The sequence below is a fragment of the Canis lupus genome, chromosome 8 (genome assembly GCF_048164855.1).
Source record: "Canis lupus baileyi chromosome 8, mCanLup2.hap1, whole genome shotgun sequence".
Lineage (NCBI taxonomy): Eukaryota > Metazoa > Chordata > Mammalia > Carnivora > Canidae > Canis > Canis lupus.
In genome coordinates, this window is record NC_132845.1 from 29,971,813 (window position 1) to 29,998,110 (window position 26,298).

Sequence of the window (26,298 nt, forward strand, 5' to 3'; positions counted from 1 at the left end):
AGGAGAATCGTTCACCTGTTACTCATTTAACTTACAGTCTGGTAGTAGAGTGTACTCACCCATCCTCCAGCTGTAGTTCTGGGCTAGCATTCATTTGATCCTTTCCTCACTGTTTTTTCACTAGGTTTCACTAATGCCCAATGTGTATTGCTCTTCTACCACACTAAGTAAGTATTGTGAGCAATTTGCAGAGTTTTGTCTTGAAATATTTATCTTGACTACACCCTGGAAAATTAATTAAAAATCATGTGGGTAGACCAATGGGGAGATATCACAGTTGTCCAGGTTGGACAAGATGGGCCCTTGGAATGGAGAAATAGGGGTGGATATGGAAGAAAGACATCTGCTGAAAATAACAAGAGAAAGAAAGAAAATGAAAGAAAGGTGGACTTTTTGAAGAGTCTGACACTTATGGAGAATAGTGAGGCATTCAGGGTGGCTATTACACGGGATCATGATAAGACTTTAAGGAAATTAGGCTGGAAATGAATTATGATGAGACCGGAAAGACCATGTAGGCCATGCTAAGAAGGCTGTATTGATTTCTTCTATATGTACTAATTAGATCACAGTAGGCTTTAAGCTGAGCTGTGACATGATCATATTAGATTTGGGTAGATATGACTTAAATCACTAAGTCATGATCTATGTAGATGGAGTATTATTACATTCTTAACCATAAATGCAACATCTCTGTTAGTATAAGCATATATTAAAATGGTAAAGCTAGACAATAATAATCTTTACAAACAAATGAAAAGAGTATTACAGTGAACAAAATTTAGTTTTCTTATCACCATCCACTGAGCAAAGTAATCTGTCAGTAAAATATATCAGTCATGAAACAGGAATCATAGTCAACATAAAAGTTGATTTAAAGATGAAGATGAACCAGTTGGTAGATCAAAAAAGTGGTTATATTTGACAATTTACCTTTTCTTTTTATGGTTCAGGTAAAGTATAAATGAAAAATTCATTATATCTTATATCATAGCAAATTTATAAATCCTGGTTTAAAGGACAAGCATTCCTTACATATAATTTTCCTAATTTTTAAATGTTATATTAATAGAGTCAATCATCCAGCCACTTATGTGTTTAAGTTCTCAATGAGCACATATTGGGCACTGAAAGGCTCCGTACGGTGCATGCAGGGATTCCAAAAAATTAGATGACGTGTTCTCAAAGAGCATCCAAAAAAGAAACAGACATTGCTCTGCAGTGGAGTTAAAAGCTGAAGAGTGCAGAATAAGGATGGAAGTACCAGTGACCCTATGAGGCAGGGTGGGGGGCCTTATAATGAAGTAAATAAGGCAGGACTTTTTGTTAGGCGTTCAGTTCAAATCATTCAACGAAGCGTTACTCAGTGCTCTGTACCAGGCCCCGTGCTCAGTGTTTGGGCTGCAGAGATTGATAAAATACAGTCACTGATTTCAAGAAACTAATAATCTAATGAGAAAGACTGACATCGTAACAACCAACTACGGTATCGAATTCTAGTAACAGTATAAACTACATGGAATTAAGCCAAAATGAGAGTTGGAATGAGGGTTCACTGAGGAAGTGATCAGGAAGGAGAAGTGGAGAGTAACTTGGGGAGGAGTGCGATGTTAGGTCAGTACCTCCTTGCAGAGGACAGGACAAAGGGCTAAGGAGCTAGCCTTGACATCCTGCTCCCCAGGACAGGCTCTCATGCGGAATTTCCATGCACCGCACACCAATCTTTTTAAGGAATAGGCATCACCAACTTTCCTTTGTAGGTGTGAAATCTCTGACCCTAAGAGGTAGGTAGCTTTTCTTAGATAATGGCAGGCTGCTAGGTACCACCTACAGCTATTCCGTTTAAACATCCATGCGATCAACCATGGTGTGATAATGAGTGAAATTACGTGGTATCAGAGGACTGTAAGCAGCTCAGCACGGATGAACCACATGCAAGATTACACATATTTCTTTTCTTTTCATATCTTACCATTCCCATTTGGGTTCTTTGGATTTGGCTACTCCTTCTTTCAGGCTTATCATTGGAACTTCAGCTCCACCAGCCTGCCACATACTGACAGATAGCAAAGCTTACCTAATCTGCCTTACTTGGGGTCACGAGTAGCTGGATGAAACCCCCAGCAGGCTGCGTTATGGATCCTAGATACTGCAACCATTGCTTCTGGTTCATCCGAATGTTGCCTCCTCTGGCTCTCGTGAAACTTTATTTTTCAGATTTGGAAAGGTGCCTTGCTGCAGGCTCATGTTCTGGGCCCCAGTGGTTACTCTTGCTATTTTCAGATCCTTTTCCTTACTAGCCTGCTTCCCTGCTGCCCATCCTTTTCCGCTATTCCTTGTGACACTGAATTCAACCAACTATTTTCCCAGCTCAATGGGAAGAAGTTCCTTTCTATAATTATGTCATCTCAGTAGGGACAAAGGACATTTTCTGTTTCTTTTTTAAGCCATGAATTAATGTTAATAAATCCGAGCTATAACCTTGGTGATTAGGCCCTATCTTATTCTGCTTTTATACGAATATTTACAAATTGCAGTTTGGTCCGTAATTTACCATTCCCCATTTAGCTCTGTATGGTCAAATCAAAGAGTATTTTTAACTTAGCATTTTGTCCCTCTAGATTTTGAAGCCTGAAATGATCCTTTCCTGTTTTTAAAATCTGTCCCATCTGGCCTTCAGTGGACTCCAGAGTCTGCAGAACAAGAAGACATCCTACTCACTTAAAAATGAAAAAAAAAAAAAAAAAAAAAAAAAGAAAGAAAGAAATTTTACCTTTCCTACCATCAAAATTGTTTTTTCCTATTAATCAGAGAATCTGTCATAGAGCCCCTAACTATTTAATAAACTTTCAAATTTTGTTAAAAATTTGTCTTTCTCGGGCAGCCCCGGTGGCTCAGCGGTTTAGTGCCGCCTGCAGCCCAGGGCATGATCCTGGAGCCCCGGGATCAAGTCCCACGTCAGGCTCTCTGTATGATGCCTGCTTCTCCCTCTGCCTGGGTCTCTGCCTCTCTCTGTGTCTCTATGAATGAATAAGTAAAATCTTTTAAACAAAATTTGTCTTTCTCTATTTGGCCTGCACTCTGGATTCATTTCTGTTTTCCACATTACATAATTTTTTCCTTAACTAGGACCAGTGTTTATTGCTTTGTCACTAGCAGCTTTATCATTAAGTACAATATTCGTGCGTGTATTTGTGTGTAGGCTTTTCACAAGCCAATCCCCTCAATCTATCAGAAAGTATCAGAAAGCATAAAAAGTAATATTCAGAATCGTCAAACATGTCATACTTTATGATTTTAAATTTATTAAAAAAAATAAAGAACAAACTTGATGTGACTTGTACTACATGTGGCCCTGCTTCTTGAGAACAAACGTATATTACAAAAACCCAATCAATATATATGTTAAAATTCTGCAAGTGCTTAACTTTTCAATATTCTCCCCATAATGTGCTCTTGGACATTATTTTAATATAAAACAAACATACAAAATCCATAAAACCATAGCAAAATTGGGATTTGTTGTAAATTTTCAAATATCTGAATGAAGTAAAACATAGTTGGCTGGTACCTTCCCATTTTGCATTTGTTGAGATTGAATGATCACCCTATAGATAAAAGCCTACATTCACTCACAACAGATTAAAGTTATCAGAAAACAACCTAGTTCCCTGAAGTTCTTTTCCTCCACTCGTTCTGAAGCATTTTTATATCTTATAATTTTCTCAGTTATGTAATAAATCTCCATAGTCTTTTATTAAAACATTTAAATACATACATATATATATATATATAGTTTCTCTAATAGCAAATATAGCCAATTTTAATTGTAAATCTGAAAAATGTCTTTCTGATAGAAAAAGTAGAAGGCATTCCATCAGGACCTATTAACAGTTCAGAAGTCTCAGAAGCTGGGGTCTCGCGATAAAAATTCTAATAAAAAAACTGAGGGATGCCTGGGTGGCTCAGTTGGTTGAGCTTCTGTGCTGGGCTCAGGGTCCTGGGATTGAGCCCCCGAGCAGGGTCCCTGCTCAGCAGGGAGTCTGCTTCTCCCTCTGCAACCCCTCTCCCATTGTGTTCTCTCTCTCTCTCTCTCTCTCTCTCTCTCCCTCTCTCTCTCAAATAAATACATGAAATATTTTAATTAAAAAAATTGAGAATTTCAGCTTTGGGGAAGCCACTCAAGAATCAGTTTTTTTTTCAGATTATACCACCACATGAATGTACTGTCCTCCTCTACTCTGTCGTTGGAGTGTACCCAGTCTAGAAAGAACATTTCTCACTAATCAATTTTATGCCAAAAAAAGAAAATAATAATGAAAACAACCTATTTTATAATAATGCTTTATTTCAGTTTTATCAAGACTGATACCATTCTGCTCTCAGCAATTATGACTCATCCTAGACATGCTGCTGCATAGCGATCTATCACCAGCTTAACAGCTTATAATACAACACATTTCTTATCTCATGATGTCAGTGGTTCAAGAGCTGCGGCACAGCTTTGCTGCATCCTCTGCTTGGGGTCTCACAGGCTGCAATGCGGGGGGCGGTGGCAAGTAGACTTCATTCTCATCTGGAGCACTGACTGGGAAAGAATCTTTCCAAATTCATCCAATTGTTGGAGGAATTTGTTTCCTTGTGGCTGTATGACTGAGGGCCCATGCTTCTTGCTGGCTGTCAGTGGAAGATTCTAGAGGCTGCTGCAGTACCCTACCACGTGGCCTTCTTCACACCAAGTGCTCAGTGTGCTTGTTCACCTCCTCAAGCCCAGCAGGAGAGTTTCCTGTATACTAATCTGCTAACAGAATTTCATAGAACGTGATGTAATCTTGGGAAAGACATCTCACCACCTTTGCTGTATAAAGTAACTTAATCAAGGGGTTGATAGCTATTACTTTTTCCACATTCTGCTTTCTACAAGCAAAACAGAAGTCCTGTTCTACTCAAGGGGATGAGATTATATGGGATTCAACACCAGGAGATGGAGCTCGTGAAGCCACCTTGGAATTTCTCCTACCACACTTTTCTAACAATCCATCAATTTCCCTTGGAGAGGTCAAAGCCATACCCTGTTTTAAGGATGAATTTTTATTATTTGCTTATAATTGTACTAGTAGAAAGATCATATTCCAACTTACATAAACCCTGAAATTTCACAATAAAATCTTACCCCATTGATCACAGTGTATTTTTATAAACAATAAATCTGAACAGTGAAGTCTTTTATCTGTAAGTAAATGTATTTAGCAAAGTTATTTTGGAAGTATTTTCACTTTGAAATTTTAACTTAGGACCAGTCTCCCCCTTGGCTAATTTTTAATGGTAATACAATGAAGACAAACTTTTACAATGGGATGACCTCTTACATTGGAAATGTTTGTCATTTATCTAATTCCCTTGGTTTGGAGGCCCTAGAGATCTAATTCTTTCCAGTGATTTCTTCTATCTCGGAAGGTAGAGCTACTCACAGAGGTATCATTTTTTCTTCCTAATTTCCCTCTTACCCTCTTAGTCTCTCTGATCACGTTGATTTTCTCAACTGAGAATTGGAATCAGGACTCAGGTCAAGCGCTAGAGATTTTTCTTCATTCACCACTAGGCCTCTTACACTGCCCCATTGGAGAAAGATGGAAGCCTCTTTACTGCCAGTTGGAAGTGGAAATTCAGGCTCCCGTGGGCTTCCCTTGACAACACAGGGGAGGTGGGGGTGCAGTAAAGGCCTCATTACCAGCCAGTAGAGATTAAAGGTTCAAGTTGCCTGGTTGGTCTTTTCTGACACTATTCCAGCAGGGATAATGGGGACCCCAACCTCATAAGGATAGGAGTTTACCTTACTCATTGCTTATTCAGACTTTCATTGTGTCAATATGATATAGGGCCAAAGGTTTTGGTTAGACTAGAGCAGTTATTGTTGCAAAGTGTTGTACCTTGCTAGACTTCCCCTTTCCTACTCCTCTGGGTGGAGAGGACAAGCTTTTTTTGAGTGGGGGGTACTGTTGCATAAAATCCATGTTCACTTAGAACCTCAGAATATGTCCATATTTGGAAATAGGGTCTTTGTAGATATAATCAAATAGGCGAGTTCCTCTGGATTAAGGTGGATCCTAGTTCAATAAGACTGGTATCCTATAAGAAGAGGAGCAAACACAGACATGAGGAGACAGATTGAAAAGGAAGAAATAAAATTGTCCTTCTGTACAGATACGATGATCATGCAAGTAGACACTCCAAAAGAATCTGTAAAAATAAAAATCCTAGAACTCATAAATTAATTCAGTAAAGTTGAAAGATAAAATGTTAACATACAGAAATCAACTATACTCCTATAGACTAGCAATGAGCACATGGATACTGGAATTAATTTAATCTACTGGCTGGGAACGAGGTCTTTTCTGCACCCTCACCTCACCTGTGTTGTCAAGAGAAGCCCACGGGAACCCGAATTTCCACTTCCAACTGGCAGTAAAGAGGCTCCCATCTCTCTCCAGTGGGGTGGTGTCAGAGGCCTAGTGGAGAGCGAAGACTTTCACCATTGCACAACAGTAATTAGATCACTGCTTTGCTGTATCAGTGGAGACTGATGTGGAGGGGGTCCTGATTTCTCACCCCTATCCGTGTAACATTGTGTATCTTCTAGATAATTTCTTCTTTTGACCCTTCACAATCTCTTTACATTTATTTTACATAAAATGTATAGGGTTTTTCAATTGTGCTTAGTGGGAACAACAGGAAAAAGTAGTTCTACTCCCATCTTTCTGGTGGCACACAAGTCACTCCAAACTAAACTCCAGAGGAATTTCAGAGAACTTTTCTGTTTAACCTCCTTTTTAAGTTTCTTCTTTTCCTCAAGAAATTTTTAGGGAAGACATAGTAAAAAATAAAATAAAATAAACATATAGTAGACTACATGCGATGCCCCCTTTCGGATGTTCGGCACAAGTGGTCTTGCAGAGCACTGTCCCAGACAGGGTGCATGATACTCCATGCCAGTCAATGATGCCTGATTTCTCAGATTATTGGAGAGGTCATCTGATATGCCATGATGCTGTGTGTGCTCTTTCCTTCTTAGAAGCGCAGCCCTCCAGCATGATGGTAAGGGCAGAGAGAGTAGTCCAGGCAGTTATATCTAGATTGGTCCAAACTCTTACACAGGAACCCCTGAGAGGATCTGTTTGTTTTTTTCTAGTTCAGAGTTTTATATTTCTGAAGTTTCTTTATAAACTTGGTGATTTTCTTTATAAAAAATGGTGATTTTTCTTCTCTCTCTTTTTACTTATACTGATTTTATCTGAGTCTAAAAGAGTAACAGCTTGTATCACAGGCTGTAACTGTATCACAAAACCCTATGAAGGACAGATACTCAGGTTATTCCTTATGTGTGAAAGTAATATTTTCTCCTTCATGATATTGTTTTTTGTCTCTGGCAGAAACTCTTTCTAAAGTCTTTTCAGGTATTTAATGCAGAGCTAAATAAACTAGGAATGGTCCAATTTTAAATTCCTGATCACTTCATTTGCAAAATATACTTTTGTGATGCTTAATTTTATATGTCAGTTTGACTAGATCCCAGGTGCCCAGATAATTTGGTTAAGCATTACTTCTGGGTGTATCTGTGAGGATATTTATGGAAGAGACTAGTATTTGAATAGGCAGTAGACTGAGGAAAGCAGATTGACTTCCACGGTGTGTATTGACCTCACTGAATCTGTTGAGGGTCCGAATAGAACAAGAAAGCAGGGAAGGGAGAATTTTTTCTCTGCCTGTCTGCATGACCTGAAACACTGATCTCTTAGCCTTGGAATAGGACTTAACACCATCTCAACTCCTGCTTCTTGAACCTTTGGACTTGAACTAAAACTTATGCATTGGTTCTTCTGGTCTCTTCCCTATTGGTTTTATTCTCTAGAGAACCCTGACTTACACAGTTTTCATTATAATGCCATTATCATGTGGGGTCAAGCAGGAGAGGGCAGTTTTGTAAGTGTAGCTTTGATGGAAACTGTTATCAACTGAATGTGCTTCCCTCTAAATTCATGTGTTGAAGTCTTAACCTCCAATGTGTATTTAGGGATGGAACCCTTGAGAGGCAACTAAGGAGTGCTGAGCTCATGAGCTCCTAGAGTCCCAGGATCGAGTCCCACATTGGGCTCCCTGCGTGGAGCCTGCTTCTCCCTCTGCCTGTGTCTCTACCTCTCTGTCTCATGAATAAATAGATAAAATCTTTAAAAAAATGAAAAAATAAAAAAAGCCCTTGTGATAGGGCTACTGCCCTAATAAGAAGAGACACCAGAGAGCTCCAGCATATAAGGGCACAGTGAGGAGGCAGCAAGTCAGAAAGAGGATCTTCACCAGAAATCAACCATGATGGCATCCTGACCTTTTACTTCCTGCCTCCAGATCTGTGAGACAATAAATCTCAGTCGTTTAAGTCACACAATCTATGGTATTTTGCTACAGTAGCTGGAGCTAACTAATACAGACTTCTACTTTGATAAGCTTTTCTAGGTGCTTGCATGCCTTCATTCTGGATGAAAGAGCATAAATTATCCCACGCTATGGCCTATTTTATCTCTTTGCTTTATGTCTTACTTCTTGTGAGATCTTATTCCCTTTCCTTGATATTTGAGTAATCTTTCCTATGTCTCCTGAAGTAACTAATACAACCATTTTTGGCCTTTGCTTCTTGTATGGGCAATAAACTCCCTCTCCGGTCAAAATTTCCTAATCTCCATCTTTTATTACCTCTTCTTGTTCAAAATATCAGTAGCAGGTTTAAAAGTCAAATGTCTTGGAAGGCCAGCCCATGTGAAGCAAATAAGATAGCAGCAAAACATCGTGGAGTGCTAGCAAATTAGTGAATGTGTGCCCCCATCGAGAAGACTAAGTGGGCCCTTATCCACACCACATTTCATCAGCTCCTCTAAATTTTCAAGAGAATATAGAAATTCAAGTTTTTAAAGGCTAGCAACTAATTAAAAAAAAAGAAACTTAAAAGGATGGGGGCACCTGGGTGGCTCAGTGGTTGAGCATCTGACTTCAGCTCAGGTCGTGATCCTGGGGTCCTGGGACTGAGTCCCACATCAGGCTCCCTGTAGGGAGTCTGCTTCTCCCTCTGCCTTTGTCTCTGCTTCTCTCTGTATGTCTCTCATGATTAACTAAATAAATATTAAAAAAAAAAAAAAAGGATGGATGTGAACCAATGTTATTCAGGACAAACAACACAAGTCTGGGGGCCAGATTTGGCTCTTTGGCCCCAACTGAGGACTCCTATTATAATCTCTTTAATGATTCCTCCCAGGGGTGTATTTTCTTGGTGGCTCCTGTTAATATCCCTTATCTGGCTTGGGAGACCAGGCCAATTTAAGTCCTGCTGATGGTGGAACCATGGCTTATGTCCTTTCGCAGCTCCGTCTGGCAAACAGCTCCCCCTGGCTCAAAGAAGTGCTGCCCAGCTGACTGCTGGCAGTGGAGCTCGGCTCCTCCAAAGAACAGGACACAGGAGAACTGCCCAAATCTCTCTGTCCTGGGGATGAGTCTGTCTATATTGAATAGTTTATGATGCCACAAGCTGGTATATAGCTCTGCAGCCACCTCTGCTGCGGCGGGCGAGTGCATCTGTCACGCAGAATCTGCAGACATCAATACTATTGTTATCTTAGGCACCAGGATTTTATTTTCCTCAATACTTTATTTACTTCATTGAACAATATTGAATTTTCTTCTGCCCGAGTTAGGCTCTGAGACTAAATCATCGGCAGGTGCTTTAAATCGTTCTCTTGATGATTGCCTGTTTCTATTTCTGGTATCGTTTTTATATCTGAAGTACTGGGTTGGATTTTCAATTTTGGTGGTCAGACCTGTGTGTTTCTCTTCACTGCAGAAGTTGAAGCAAGTCTCTGAGGCATGTCTTACTATTTTATTCCTTGTTTCTAGTGTGTCAGTCCAGGTTGGGCAGCAGCCTGTGGGAGGTGGGGCGTGTTTCTTGCAGAAAGTTTCAGAACCACACACTAGAACTTTATGGTGTGGGAAAAGGAGGAAGAAAAAAAAATCAGCTTAACCATACTCAAAAAAAAAAAAAAAAAAAGAATTATGTTCAGATGGTTTTATCTTCCAAGATTTTTTTTTTGTCCAGATTCATGATGTAATCGTTCTATTTCCTTCATTTAACCCACTTTCTCCCTTTCACTGTCATTGAGATAGACAATTTCTGTATAGAAATTCTTTGGGTCGCATTTACTCACAGGTACTTCCCTGGGTTTCTATTAAAGTTTAGAACCCCTGCCGCAGATGACCTCTCCTCCCTGCATTTTGCCTATCACGAAATTAATTACCCATTAGTATTAATTTTTTTAAAGATCGTACTTATTTATTCATGAAAGACACAGAGAAGGATAGAGACATAGGCAGAGGGAGGAGAAGCAGGCCTCCATGCAGGAGCCCAATGCGGGACTCGATCCCGGAATTCCGGGGCAAAGGCAGACGCTCAACCACTGAGCCATCCAGGCATCCCTACCCATTAGTATTATTATCATTGTTATTAATTTTTAATTTTGTTAACATATGACTTAACTTTAAGGTCTCAAAGGCAAGGAGGTTATGTTGGTCTCATTCAGTGTATCTCCCAAAGAAGAAATAAGTAACATTATGTCTCAGCTGAATCTATTCCACGTTCATATAACTGTATCCATATTCAGTTTTTAATTTCATTCAGATTCTGTTTGCCAATCATTATTCTATAGGGGCACAGAGCAAAATAGCCCACTTTGCTTTCCAAAAGCATACTTACTGTTCATCTTTGCTCTTTCCATCTTCATTTGTTTCTTCTCATATCTAAAATATAAGGTAGAGAATTCAGTTTAACAATTCAAAGTTTAATATTGGATGATGCACCCTGAAAACAAAATCCCTTGGTTTGTATATGGTGAATGTATGATCCAGAAAATTTTAAGTTCCTGGGAATTCAGTCGAAATTTCTCTTGTCCAAGAGCAGGGAATTAATAGATTATACTTATGAATCTTTCATCTATTCAACTAATCAAGCTACTTATTTAATACCTCATTTTAGATGACTAAGCCTGTTCAAACAAAGTGCCACAGACTGAGTAGTATAAATAACAGGAACTTATTGTTAATGGTTCTGGAAGATAGAAGTCCAGGTGGTGGTTCCTTCTGATCGCTATGAGGGAAGGATCTGATCTGGGCCTCCCACCTTGGCTTGTAGATAGACGGCTGTCTTCTCTTGTGTCTCTTCACATTGTCTTTCCTCTACATTTGTCTGTCTCTGTGTCCAAGTTTCTTCTTTTTATAAGGACAATGGTGATATTAGATTAAGACTCACTTTAATGAGTTTTATTTCAACCTAATTACCTCTGTAAAGACTTTATCTCCAAATAGGATCACATTCTAATGAACTGGGGGTCCGGAGTCCAAGCTATGAATTTTTGGAGGACACGATTCAACCCATAACATACCAATTGTATGATTAGAAGTAATTTTTAGACTCCGGGGGATATGTATTTCATACTCTTGTGGGGTAGGCCAAACCAAAACTCATGAATAAAAAGTGTGTGATACAAAGAACTATGTAACTAGGGCTAAAATTGTGTGGAAAGTATGCTATGCTGTAGGGGCTCAAAAATAACAATAAATAAAAATACTAATGTGTACTGGAATAATCAGGAAACAACTGAGATTCTAATAAAAAAAAAGGGCTTAGTAAAAAAAGAAAGCTGGACTTTAATAAAATGGAATTTAGATAAGTATAAGGATGGAAAATAGCATATAAGGTAGGAAGTAGGGGTGACAGCACAAAGGTTTGAGTGATTAAAAATGCAAGACATATTCACGTCATAGTAGGTAGAGGAGCTGGCTCAGATAGAGCGAGCATGTTGAGGAAAACTAGAAAAGAAAGTTAAGTTAGGTGGGAAATGAAGGGTCTGCTAAATGGAAGCACTTAGTACATTCGAAATATTGGTAGCAGAGTTGACAATTGATCAGTTATGAAACAGGTAGTGGCTGAAAGTTTCTGAGCAGGAGATTGACAATAATTGTGGTAGAATGAAGAAATCTTCACAATCTCTCACCCCTTCCCACATTCATGAACTTTATAATGTGACTTGGCAGGCCCTCCCAGAAGGAGGTGAAGGCTGCTTTCTCTTTGCAATGAATACACTAGTTTGTGATTTACTTTTACTAATAGAATGTGGCCCGATTGACATTACAGCAGTTTTAACCCTGGTCTGAAATTAATGGTTGTGTACACCTTCTCCCTCTCTGTCTCTCTCTTTCCCTCTGTCTCTGTCTCTCGCTTGTGATCACCTTTGAAGAAGCCTAGTATAGTCTGTTGAAGGATAAGAAACTGTGTGAAGGGAGTCCACCACAAACGAAGTCATTTTTCATCATGAGCTCTCAGAAGACCCTTCAGTTGCCTGTAGACACACGCATGACCCCAAGCAAGCGAGATCAGCCTAGCCAGATCTAGCAGGTCAGAAAATTGTCCCATCTAACCCATAGACTCATGAGCAATAATAAATACTTAATAATTATCATTAAGTTTTGCAGTTGTTTGTTAGTATTATTGTAGTAGAAAGCTCAAACTGTGGCGTTTGAGTAAAGAAGGATGAACCTGGCAGCAATGGCAGTAGGGAGAGGAGTTCCTGTGTGAGTATATGGAAAGTAGAGGAGGGCAGTTAGAATAAATAGTAAAAGGAAATCGATCTAAGAAGGACCTCAGGCTAGGATACTCCTAACTGAGCTGTACAGTAAGGGAGTCATGAGAAACATTTTGAGGAGAAAACTGGCAAGCTTTGTGAATTAAAAAAAAAAAAAATGACAGGGAAGAATTAAGGAATTTTATTTGAGTTTCTACCGAATACTTAGATAAACTTTAGCTATTTCCTTTAAAAATAGTTCTAACGTGATTTTCTAGGCTCAAATGAGAACTTTCCATAAGCTATTTCTTTCATCAGTTTGTCTAAATATACCTAGTAATTTGGGGGGTTCTAAAAATGGGAAATTCTATAAAATATATGGCCACTGTTAAAGGTTTCACAAAAATAAAGTCTTTGCTTGAGATGATGGGTTTAAAATATAAACACCAAAGATGTTGGTGCTTCTTGGGAGAGAAGCTTGACTTTTTGCTAAGAGGTTGCATAAGAACACTTAGGTCTTTCAGTGAGGAAGATTTCCAATTGTTCCAGTTCCAGAGCATGTTCACAGATAAAGCCAGATTAAACAGTCCTGCTGTCCAGCTGCCAAACTCATAGTGCTTGTTTATACCCATCTTCTAATCTAATCTACATCCTTGTTTCAAAGGATGTGCCATCCTAAGAAGGAGAGATCTTTTAAGACAAGCATAGGAAGCACATGACCATAGATAACAGCAATGAAGACAGGAGTCTTTCTTTCTTTCTTTCTTTCTTTCTTTCTTTCTTTCTTTCTTTCTTTCTTTCTTTCTTTCTATTTCTTCTTTCTTTCTTTCTTTCTTTCTTTCTTTCTTTCTTTCTTTCTTTCTTTTTCTTCTTTCTTTTTCTTTAATTGTCAAGGCTAACAAGAACTGAAGATAAAATTTTGAACATTTGGTAGCTTAATGGTCATGACTATGTCAAGGCCAAAAGAATGTCAATCTTAGGTTATTTAAAAATACCTATCATCAGATGATCATTTAATTGTATTTATACAGGTCTATGTTAATGTATATAATATAAATTTTCCTTCACCAAATTTCCTTAGAAAATTATATTTTGCTTATAAAAAGCTCTTTTCAGACAAAGCATTCATTAAGAGAGAAGACATTAGGAGTACCTGGGTGACTCAGTTGGTTAAGTGCCTGCCTTCCTCCCAGGTCATGATCCCAAGGTCCTGGGATGGAGCCCTGCACCACATTGGGTTCCTCTTCAGCAGGGGGTCTGCTCACCCCACCAGCTTGTGCTCTCTCTCAAATAAATAAATAAAAATTTTTAAAAAATAAATAATAATAAAGAAGTGTAAGAGAAGACATTAAATTTAGGTAAAAATAATTGAGTGAAGTGGAACAGATACAGAAGAAATGATGTCTTCTTTGTCTCCCCTTGGTTCTTTAGTTCCTGGGATGCTCTGAAGACCTGTATCTGTATGTCAGCTTTACTTCTGTTTAACGGGCATGTTCCTTAATGGTGGCAACAATGTGGAGACATCAGGAATCCTAGTGTTCCAGATGAGAATGCATGTAACACATACAAATTTGCGTCACTGTGAAGGATTCTTGCTGAGAAGCCTTACATCCTTAGTAACAGATGCCAGTGTGCTTGCTAACCTAGCACCAAGCCTGCCTCCACACGTTCTAATTGAATGAAGTCGCTAGAATTAGCTTAAAGATCTTCTGGTTTTAACTTTTGGTGTTTATGAGTCATCTTTCCTTTTAGTTACAAATGAGAATTTTCTGTGAAAGTAACTAATTGCCATGCCTTTTGCTGATGACAGGACCAGGGTATCTGTGCGGCTTGCTCCCAATATATGATGACTAAAAAAAGAAACACAGAAAGAGTGGGAGCTCCATTTATCTCCAATATAGGAAAGATCATCCATCAAAGTTGATGCTTTCTAGACTCTTTGATTTTTTTTTTGTTTAGAAATACATTAGAAACAGCATTTCATATCATTAGATCTTCAGACACTGCCTTTACCAAATTTCTCATTCAATCGACAAATGTACTTTTACCTTTAAAAAAAAAAAAAAACAGCCAATTCCCTAATGGTAGTCATTTAGATTTTTTTTCCACTTTTCCACTGATATTGGATAGAGTATTGCAGTGAACATGCGTTTTAGGTAAAATCTTGGTATATGTAACAGGAATATAAAATGTAACTTACATGGTGATGTCAAGTCACCTGTCCTTAGACGAGAACAGAGTGAACCATGGTGGACAGAGCCCAGGTATCGTGATCTCCCTGTGCTCAGCTTTTGCAGAATATGGCTCTTTAAAGGGAACTTATACAAGGATGAGTGCAGAAAAATAGGGAAGCATCTCAGCGGGTCTTGCTCAACGAGTTAAGGTGTTTGACCTTCATACCGTTGACGAGTATTTTCAAGAGTAAATAATTTAGCATCTTAATGGATACAACGGATATTTTCCGAGATGAAATACAACACCATAAAACGGAATACTATAAATCAGGGTGCACCAATAAGAGTTTGAAAAATGTTATTTCAGTTTTATGTGAGGTGCCTGTGGATAAAAGAGAGAGAGAAGAGAGAGAGAGAGAGAGAGAAACAGAGAGAGAAAGGTTGAAATGTGGTTTTCATGTGTAGTAAAACAAAATAAAATTAAAAAAAGAAAGGCAGTGTTGTCAATCATGGAAAGCCATGGAGAAATTTTACGATTGGGGGTAATCTGTCTGTATTTGCACTTCTCATGAAGAAGTCTTTTTCTCAAGGAGGTTAGATCTGGGAATAAAGATACCTTGGAAACAGGCAATTATATACCAAGCTATGAAAATTTTGTGGTGAAAAACCATCACTACCCAAAGTGAGGCAGTGATGATGAAGATGAAGGGGATCCACAGTGTGATGTTTAGGAAGGAGAATTGACAGAAATAGATGACTGCCTAGACAGGATGGCAAGCAATTCATTATGATTCTGAATGTCTTTGGCTCAGGTGATTGTGTGAACAGAGATGTCATTAACTGAGATTAGGAGTACAGGAAGGAGAGCCAGTTTTGACAGAAAGAGTTATCATTTCTGAAAAAAAAAATATTGAAGTTGATGGATATTCTATTCTTTGTGATGTTGAGAAGTTTCAATATAGTGCAGGGGATGTCCTGAATTAAAGCATAAATGCCAGATAAGAAAGTAGAAATAATGTCTACAAGCTACCTATAAAAGTTCCACCTTGAGGGGCGCCTGGGTGGCTCAATTGGTTGAGCATCTGCCTTCGGCTCAGCTCATGATCTCGGGGTCCTGCAATCCAGCCCTGCATCGGGCTTTCTGCTCAGTCGGGAGTCTCCTTGTTCCTCTCCTTCTGCCCCTCCCTCCATTTATGCTCTCTCTCTCTCAAATAAATATATAAAATTGTTTCTTAAAAATTCCATCCTAAAAGGCAGGCAATATAGGATATATAGATATTTCTTCATTTGTCTATTTACATGTTTAAATATATACTGTTTACCTACAATTCCCTGATCTTTTTACAGCTAGATGGTATTTTCCATATAAAAGATCTATAATTATTTTCATACATTTGCTTATTCCTTGTCCTAATTTTTACTTATGAAAATTTCAATACCAGAAGATGCAATTATATAATAAATTTTAGCAGTTGATTTCTCTATAGATGTGTATCTTCTGTGGTTGATAATGTACCTGAACTTGTATTTATACAGGAGACTGGTGCTTGCCTGTGGTGTTGCAAGCACACATTGTTTAAGCATAGCAAGTTATTTTCATATGCACTCTGCAGTAGTGTATGAGGTATGATAGGAGATGCAAAGCCATTTGATAGAGGAGTGCCAGATGTCATTTGTTTCACTGGGATCCATTGGCTCTTCAGGTTTTAGTAAATATAACTTTTCTTTTCTCTGATTTTATGATTTACATACTTAAAGGCTAGGCAAGTATAAATTATTTTAAGATGTATCTGGTAAATGGCTCTAGAAGATTTTGAAGTGGTAAAATATAGTAATTTCTTCTTTCCGATTGTTTTATACTTGTCCTTTCCTTTTAAGTCATGCAAGTATTATTATTGTAATACAAATCTGTGTTATTGCCCACTTATATTTCAGCAACAGCCTTATGGCACTGGGTCCCTATCATCTGCCTCAACTAATAGATCCATCCAGCATAGGATGCCCACTATGCAGGTTCTGAGAAACTGCCAAAGTAGTCATTCTAAACATGACAGTCATTATGACTTTGTCTTACTCAGCAACCAATGTTCATTCTTTATTACCTACTATGTAATATCCAGGCTCTTGTGTATGACTTTCAATCTATTATAACCCAACCCTAAATATAACACTTGGCATTACACCACATGACTGGGGTTGTATTAGACTCCCTGTCCTCTTCATGTTCCACACTCACCTATGCCTCTGGAATTCTCTCCTGGGTTTCTGCCATAAAGTGGAATTCCTTCTCCCCATCATCTATGCACATCCAGACTCTACGGACATTTTGTAGACCTATCATCTTTCTCATGAGGCACACTAACAAACCAACTTTTATTTTTCTTTCAGTTCTCCAACATCTGTAGAGTCAGAACCTTGATTATAAACTGTTCTTTTAGATGTTATGGTTTTATTTCTTTTATTAAACTGTATATAAGAGTATAGTGCAGATCCTTTATGACATAATTCTTTTGTAAAGTTGATATATATAGAAACCCATCCTCATCATGGTGCTAAATTATATACTTGGTCATTGATTGATAATTAAATGACTCAAGAGTTCTGACATCAGTATTGGCTCAAAACCACTTGACTCTATCTTTAGAAAAGATCTACTTACAAATTCTACCCCTCTACCCCTACTTGATCACCTTCCCTCTACTCTATCATGTTCTACCTACAATCCCCCACTCTCTTCCTCAGGTGGGGGTTGAAGGGCCAGAGTGGGGGTGGCAGGGTCTGGAAGCCAGGCAGGCCCCTGCACAGAGAAAAAAAAATCTGGTGAGACTTTCAACTCTTTCACCAAAAATCTAAAATAAAATATAAACTTACCTAGTCATATCAATTTTCTACCTTTAGTTAAGTATTTAATACCTTTAGGATTTTTGCTGTTGTCATCACTGGTTTTCTTTTTCCACTCTTGTTTTTCTCAGTAGTGAGGTAAAAATCTCTACAGCTATATGGAAATAACTAGGTAATACTTTATCTAACATGTGAATGTTGTTTATAGTTAAAGACACTTTACTGACATAAAGATGCAATTCGAGTTTCTTAATAGATTTTATTTATTTGATGGAGAGAGAGAGAGAGAGAAAGAGAGAGAGAGAGAGTGACAGAGAGTGCATGAGCTGGGGGGAGGGGTAGAGGGAGAGGGAGATGAAGGACTTGATCCCAGGACCCTGGGATCATGACCTGACCAGAAGGCAGATGCTTAACGGACTGAGCCGCCCAGGTGCCCCCAATTCAGAGTTTTAAAAATATCTTCTAGTAATTAGCTAGGATAATTTTTACTCAGTAATTTCATTTTCCTGAAATAGATAAGATGCCAAAACTCATGCCATTAAAGAATTGGTTACACAGATCTTTCCACCATGTTGATCTGAGGAACCTGTAAATCCACCTCTTTCTTAGAGGACTTGTTCATTTCATTTCATTCAGTCTGGCTGTCCCCTTCAGGGTGAGCACAGAAGTGTATGTCACTGCAGGGAAAAGTTTCTTCATGCCTTGAAGATATTTATTTCCCTCAATGAGCTGAAAAATAACAGGCAAACATTTTATTTATACCAGAGACCCTAAAGTGATGGTGAATCAAGCTGGAAGACTCATTAGCTTACTTCATGCCCTCTGTTGTCACTAGAATAAGATCTGTTACTTATATGGCTTGCTCTTCAAAAGTTTCCATTATGGAAAAAAAGCCTACTTCCTTATAGGCATATATAGGTAATTTAAAAATAGGAAAGTATTCTTCAGTGTTTTTGTGTAACTTCATATGAATAGTATATTATACGTAGAAATGCCATCATAGACTCATTATAAAATAAGCCCTAGTTATTGTTACATAAAACATTTTTGATGCTATTTTGATTTATGTTTTTAGAGAGTTAACAGTGATTCTGTAACTCCTTTTTAACCTCGGTTTTGATCATTACCAGTCTCCTTATAAATATTGACTATGGATTTACTAGATAGAAAAAATGAGGATCTGCAAGGGTTGCTATGTACTAATTACTGAACATGGAATGCTTCTAACTGGATATACTTCTGCAAGATTTTCAGCTGTAAATAATCATGTCATCTCTGGATCTCTGAGAGGCAGCTGCATAAGGAATTATTAGTTGTATAACCATTACACTAATAGAGAACGAGCAATGGGTAAAATTTGAAAGACTCTAAAGCCTACTAAACTCATCCTTCTGGAGAGCAAAACACATCCTAGTAAAAGTGGATTTGAGAAGCTGTGTCAGATGGATGTGCCATTCCTGGGTATTTGCATGGCTTATGCTGCTGCTCCTATTTTGTATCCTTCATGACTCATTTGTAAAGCTTATATTTTATGGGATCCTATTTGCTAATTTGGGCCTCTGTGATCGTGCAATTTGTATACTGTTTTACATTTTTAAAACTAAATCTTTATATAAGTTTGGTGATGTAAATAGTGCATGTGTTACCAGCTGTTTTAGAAAGGAACTTAGTCTAAGGTGATGATAGTAGCAGTAGAAAATCCAGAGCAGTGGCAACTATTTACTTAGCTTTTGGTGTGTATCAGTGTGCTAGGCCCTTAATTCATTTACTTTACAATTAGTCAACATACAGAAGACTAAGCTTCAGGATCCTTGTCTTTATTGGACCCCATCTAAGCCCTGAGAAATCTGCTAGAAATATGTTCTCAAGGTCATATAATTGGTAAAATTTGCCCAAGTGAGATCCTTTAATTATAATCTTTTAAGAATATTATCTTCCCACTCCAGCTTCTCTTTGGCATTTTTTTTTCTCATGTTGGGTGGTATGGAAGGAGGCAGCATCGAGGAAATTCAATTAGGGATTCATTTATTCAGGATTTATAGAATAGGTTTACATGATGAAGTATAATTATATGGCTTGCAGTTATTTATATAAAATTATTGCAGAAATCCTAGTGTAGGAATGTCTTTCTGGAATAATCCTATCACCCATTGTGTTATAACATAAAAAGTATGAAGACAGAGTTTGTATCATGGCATGCATGTGTCTTTGGTGCCCAGAGGCTGAAATCTATTGGTAGTGGAAAGAAAACAAGGTATAAAATGTGCAGAATCAGAAGCTAGCCTGTGAAAAATTCTCACAAATTTATAGTACATAGATGAAATAAATGGAGAGAGCTTTTCCTAGATTTAAAATAACCTGAAAATTTAAAAATACTTACCAATGACAAAATGTGAAATTGAAAGAAACAGCTCTAAGCTATTGATAATAAGAAACATTTTTTTTAATCTAACATATTAGAGAAACATTCTTTCTACTGGAAATTAGAATATAAAATTCTCATAAGACACTCAGAGATTGAAGCCAAAAATAAACAAATGCACAGAATAAAAGGATTATAAAAGTACTTCAGAGAACTAGTGAAAACATTGATTTTTTTTCCAGATTTTCTGATACTTTTGGCATGGGTCTAGTTTTTAAAAATTAATAATTTGTTGAAAGACCTTTAGTTATTCAAAATAGTAACTTCTGTAATATTTTTGCATTTATTTTTATTTTTTAAAGATTTTATTTATTTATTCATGAGAGAGAGAGAGAGAGAGAGAGAGAGAGAGAGAGGGAGATGCAGAGACACAGGCAGAGGGAGAAGCAGGCTCCATGCAGGGAGCCTGACCTGGGACTTGATCCCGGATCTCCAGGATCACACCCTGGGCTGAAAGCGGCGCTAAACCGCTGAGCCACCTGGGCTGCCTGTATTTATTTTTTAAAGAATTAAGCCAAATTTTATGTGTATCAGGCCCAGGATCCACGCATGCCAGGATCTACCCAGAGTCAATGGTATTCTCCAGAGTTTATACACCCTTGGGCCAACACTAGAGAGAATGTCCTTTAATATGCTTTTTTCCTTTCCACTGAGCTTTTCTTTGTTCATATTAAATCATTTATGTAGGGTGCCTGGGTGGCTCAGTTGGTCAAACATCTGCCTTTGGCTTGGGTCCCGATCCTGGAGGCCTGGGATCAAGCCCTGCATTGGGCCCCCTGCTCAGCAGAGTCTGCTTCTCCCTCTCCCTGTGCTCCTCCACTCTGCTTGTGCTCTCTTATTCTCTGTCAAATAAATAAATAAAATCTTAAAAAAAATCCATTATGAGGGAGAGAAAAAAAATCCAATGCTATGCAGAAGACTATATCCATATGTGCAAGGAATAGAAAAAGTTAGGCAATTCAGTTATTTATTCATTAATTCTACTGAGTTCTAAATTGGAAGCTGTTTGTTAAAATGGGCAAATAATGAAGCTTCCCCAGGGCAGGTCAATATGCAAAATATTCTCTATGCCTGATGTATAGAATTTCTCTTGATAGAAAACATAACTTTCTATATAATTTAGAGACTATATCAAAGTTCTGGAAATATTTCTAGTGCTGAAATTGTGAACATATGTTTGAAACTTTGCAAACTGTTTAATTATGAAAAATATCTTTCTGAAATTTTAAATATAGCCTACCTTAATTTTGTAAATAGAGTATTACCATGTGGTGTTTTTATTTTAGACATGTGGGGAATTTAAACAACTTATTTCTGAAGGAGAATATTCTTTTCCAAAAGTGTAAAACTATTCCAATCTGGATGGTCAAGAAACAGAATTGAAAGCCTTTTCAACAATAGAGAGTAATTTGGAACCTATTTAAGAAAGAGAATGACCAATCCAGGTAGACAAGACTTGAGTTTATTTATACGATTCGTATCTCCCTTCTTGAAAGGACATTTACAAACTTGATTTCAAAAATAAAGAACTTCTGAATGACAAGTGTTCACGTTTTAATTCCAGTATTACAAGTATGCTCTTTTGTGATAAATTATCAGTTGAAAATGTTCCAGTGAAATCTGGTATCAGTTAATTTAACACTTCATATAAGAAATAAAACATTTATTTTCAAGTCTTACATATATTACTTAAATTAGATACAAAGTTCAATTTGTAACTTTCAAATTTTACTGCTATATCAAGCTACCTGGGAGAAAATACCTTAGTGGAAAAAAATGTTTTGATTGTTTTAATAAGTATGACTTTTAAAACAAGCACTGTTAGTAACAATCCACCCATATGTTATTTAGGAATTAGGCAGGTCAAATAATGTGTGATATTATTTTGAAAGAAAAGAAATAGTATTTGTTGGGCAGGTGCAGGTAAAATAATATTTGAAGACTATTATAATACGCAACTTGGAATCAAATTCAAGAAGTTGATTGGTTAATAAGAATAACATTGAACAAATTCATAAATAACTGCTTAGTTCCCATCTTTTAATATTAATCCGCACGACTGAAGCACACTGAAAACAATGAAATGAGATAAAGTCGTAAAAAAATTGTACATCTGATTGTTTCCTTGATGGAGGCATTGATTTGTTAAAATAGCTTCTCATACACATTTTCCTGTCCAATAATATAAACTTGCTTGTTTTCCATATATACAAGTATCCTGTGAAATCCTGGACTCCAAAAAGAAAAAGGTTGAGGTATAGCATTGAATAAAGCATCAAAATGCATGATATTTTTGGCTGAAATTCAGCAAAGTTACTGTCAGTAGAGCAGAGTTGATCCAAGTGCGCTTCCAAGAGTCTTCTAGGTTTTTGCCCCTCTGAGAAATTTGTTGGCGACATCAAATAATTGAACTCTTCAACATCAATATATACAAAGGCATTTTATTATTAATCAAAGAAAGGGAATTAGAGCCATCAGAAATTACAACTTTATTTTTTTTCATAATACATATATTTATTGCCATCATAGTTCTGCAATTGTCATAAAATTAGAGTCAGATGGAATTCAGAGACACGTGCAAGTTTTGGAAATGGACACATAGATAACAGTATAGAACTGTACATAAAATAATTACAATTTATTAAACACATTGTTTTAGCACATCCTTGATGGATGGGAATGAGCACCATATCTTTTATGAATATATATTTTTCTCTTCTTTTTTTTCTACAGCACCAAAGAAATCCAAATAGGAAAAGGAGAGATGAAAATTGGAAATCAAGAATAAGGCCTGTTTCCATCTCAGCCACACTATCTTGTATTTTTATGATTTTCGAAAGTTTTTTCATATAAAGATTCTGGCCCTCTCACGAGCACCAGTATTTTTAATCGGAACATATATACGTAGCAAGTTGCTTTCTATACCATCCTTATTCAAAACTTGCATGTGGCATAAAATGGGTTGGTGGCACCAAGGTATTTTTTTTCTGTTGATTTCATATGTTCTTTGTCCTAATCTTAGCCAAGGAAACAAACAGGACCAACTTCAAATCCAAACTTCTGATTCTGATCACCAAAGTCATTGATCATTACATCAACGATAGGTACTTGATCAATTTTCGGTGTATTGATTTCAATCACAGTTTTGTCATAGCCTTTTCTGGACTGTAAAATGGAGCAGAAATAAAGAGTTACACAATCATTTTATAGTTTTAATACATATGTTATTTTTTTCTTACACCTCTGAATGGAGACAAGAAGGTAAGAAAGACAAGAGTAAGAAACAAATTTGTCATTATCTACATGTATTTAACTCTTGTTTTTATCACTGATGTCATAGATAGTTTTAAATTTTGAGTGTTTAATATTTAGCTGTTATAGCTGTTACTCAACTATAATATTTGGATATATTGCACAGTTGAAGAGAATCTTACTGAATTGAAAAATACCATTTAAGATGAAGACTGATGCTAGTATTGAGTCAGGCTCCTACATAATAATATATTCCCACCATTGTAATCATACTAGGTATATATACAAGGTTTCTTAAGACACAGTATACAAGTTATAGTGCACGAGGTCACTTCTACTGTTATATATTAATTTTGTGAATGATTATCAGTACATTACTATTGGGAAATCCAAACACTTGCTACTTTTAATATGTTTTATTTTCTCTTCTTTGATCTGTGGATACCTTACTCATTGGTGAAGTCATGTGCTTATTGCTTTGTAACTATGACTTCTTTAGTCATCAGCTAAAACAATGAGTTTTTTAGTGTGTTCTCTGGGTCACTTTCTTAAATGGAATTCCCACTGTGTGAAAATGATAGTTCCAGAGGATAGAAGTAACAAAAAATGACAGTAACTGCCTAAACCACTATAGTATAGAATCAACAGACAAGCTCCTTACAAACAAAATACAGAGGTAAGAATTATCTATAGTATAAATGGTATAATGCCAATTCCTTTACCTGTCATTTTAGATCCATGGATGAAGGAGGCAAATGAAATTTTTTTTTTAAATTTCAAGAATAACTAGCTATAATAGTATTCAAATATCAGGAATAATTCCATAGAAGTAGCATATGATCTAAGATTAACTTCTGCTACGGCTTTTAAAATATGTCTATATGTATGTTTCATGGTTTGTGTGTGTGTGACTGTGTGTGAATATTAGTGGCTTCTAAGACACCGTATTTCAATGCCAATGTTAAGCATCAGATCTTAATAACAATTGCTATTCATTTCATGCATTTCATGAGAGAAACCTGGCTTAGGGCCAAACTGAGGTGGTTACACGCTGCCTCCCACCCTGCGGAAGAAGGCAAGCGATTTCACTCACCGCACAGCCATCATACAGTGCTTTGATGTAAGGGTTGTTGTCGTAGGACATCTCCTCATCATTTGATCCCAGGAATCGAAGTGCTTTGTCGTAACTTCCTGATGACACATCATACCAGGCTGCTGATTGATGACAGGTGTAGGTGAAATTCTGCCGAGCAGAGGCAGTCAGCAGTTTCAGGAATGTCATTTGCACCATATTAATGGAATTTCCTTCAACATCTAAATAGGAAAGCTGGGAATAAAAGAATAAAAAGACATATAAAGATTCTTTTACTCTTTTATGTTATAAAAGGATAAAATCGCTGTTGACGTTGAACTGTTACCCCAGAAGCATTGGATGAATCAATCAATGGGCCCATTTTCAGTTAGGGAAAGAAAGTGGGCACGGAGGATCAGAAGACCCAGAGACAATATTTTCTGAAATTGTATTCCCATCTGAGTTACTATAAGCACTATGTATCTTGAAAAAAAAATCACTTTCTTCCTATGCTTCATTGTCCTAATCATTAAAAATTTCCCCAAAAATGCTTTTGTTTCCAAGAGAGCTTTCATTATATTTGTGTATCTTTTTTTTTTGAGTTTTTTTTTAATTTATTTTTTATTGGTGTTCAATTTACTAACATACAGAATAACCCCCAGTGCCCGTCACCCATTCACTCCCACCCCCCGCCCTCCTCCCCTTCTACCACCCCTAGTTCGTTTTTAAATTATAAAGTGGAAAATAGTGAACAATGGGAACTGGGGAATCTTGGTGCAATGCAAAGGTGACCAATTTAGCGGGGTTTTACTTTTTTTTTTTTTTCCAGAGAGAAAGAGTGTATATGCACTGCTTGCACGGGTGATGGGGGCAGGAGTAGAGCAGGAGCGAGAAAGAGGGAGAAACGATTTCTAGTGGAATCCTGCCTCTATGAGCACAGAGCCCTAGGCATCTGGATCTCTTGACCCTGAGATCTTGAGTGGAAACCGAGTCATCACTTAACTAACTGAGCCACCCAGTGCCCCTTCATTTTTTTTTAATATCACCTACTTCTTTAAAAAATTTCATCGTATAAGCACTTGACCCACATTTACTTAAAGATTTTATTTATTTATTTATGAGAGACAGAGAGAGAGGGGCAGAGACACAGGCAGAGGGAGGAGCAGGTCCTGGGCTGAAGGTGGCGCTAAAGCGCTGAGCCAGCCAGGCTGCCCTTGCCCCACATTTTAAAACATGTTCCTGCAGTTTTTTATTTTGGGGCCATAGTTTTCTAAGGTGTTTGGTCTTTTATTTCCAGGACAGACTTGCCCGTTTGTTCATTCTTAGATGATGCACTTATTCAACACTATGTCACTAGCACTAAGCATAATGTCCAAGATGACACAAGTGAGTATTTGTTGGTCAGTAAGCACTTATTTTGAATTTACAGCAGGTAGTTTTAATTGAAAATTATTAAAGGTCTTTATTAAATTCATAAGTCCATTGGGTGTAATTCAAATACTAGGGTCAACTGAAACATATAAACCTAGAGTTTTTAAAAATTGAGTAGGGGGATCCCTGGGTGGCGCAGCGGTTTGGCGCCTGCCTTTGGCCCAGGGCGCGATCCTGGAGACCCGGGATCGAATCCCACATTGGGCTCCCGGTGCATGGAGCCTGCTTCTCCCTCTGCCTTTGTTTCTGGCTCTCTCTGTCTCTCAGTCTTTCATGAATAAATAAATAAATAAAATCTTAAAAAAATAAATAAATAAATAAAAATTGAGTAGGAAATTTACCTAAAGATTTAGTCAATGTAAAGGTAGTTATCTATGGCTCTCTTCTTTATTGCTGAATCTACTCAATTCTTACTGATTAACAGCTTAGATAGTGAGGAAGCTTGTTTGGTTG

The 26,298-nt window shown here is 37.4% G+C and overlaps 1 protein-coding gene and 1 long non-coding RNA gene across 8 annotated transcripts in view; both read right to left on the reverse strand.

Moving 5' to 3' along the window:
- Nucleotides 1–3,357: 3,357 nt before the first annotated feature.
- Nucleotides 3,358–14,291, reverse strand: LOC140637574 (uncharacterized). Of its 4 annotated transcripts, none has more exons than XR_012034661.1 (5): nt 13,807–14,291; nt 10,790–10,833; nt 6,413–6,509; nt 5,931–6,129; nt 3,358–4,798 (listed from the first exon to the last, which is right to left on the reverse strand). It is a non-coding gene; the product is annotated as an uncharacterized lncRNA (long non-coding RNA). The 4 variants fall into 4 exon arrangements; XR_012034660.1 differs by lacking the exon at nt 6,413–6,509 and having other exon boundaries at nt 3,885–4,798; nt 13,807–13,938; nt 14,044–14,282; XR_012034662.1 differs by lacking the exon at nt 6,413–6,509 and having other exon boundaries at nt 3,358–4,801; nt 13,807–14,290.
- Nucleotides 14,292–21,536: 7,245 nt separating this feature from the next.
- The window catches only part of COL11A1 (collagen type XI alpha 1 chain), a 196,786-nt gene continuing 192,024 nt past the window's right edge, over nt 21,537–26,298 (reverse strand). For all 4 annotated transcript variants that reach the window (XM_072834737.1, XM_072834735.1, XM_072834736.1 and 1 more), the window contains 2 exons: nt 24,436–24,669; nt 21,537–23,255 (listed from right to left, as the gene is read on the reverse strand). In XM_072834737.1, the coding sequence (XP_072690838.1) occupies nt 23,109–23,255; nt 24,436–24,669 (381 nt within the window). In that variant the 3' untranslated portion in view covers nt 21,537–23,108. The remainder of the gene's footprint in view (nt 23,256–24,435; nt 24,670–26,298) is intronic.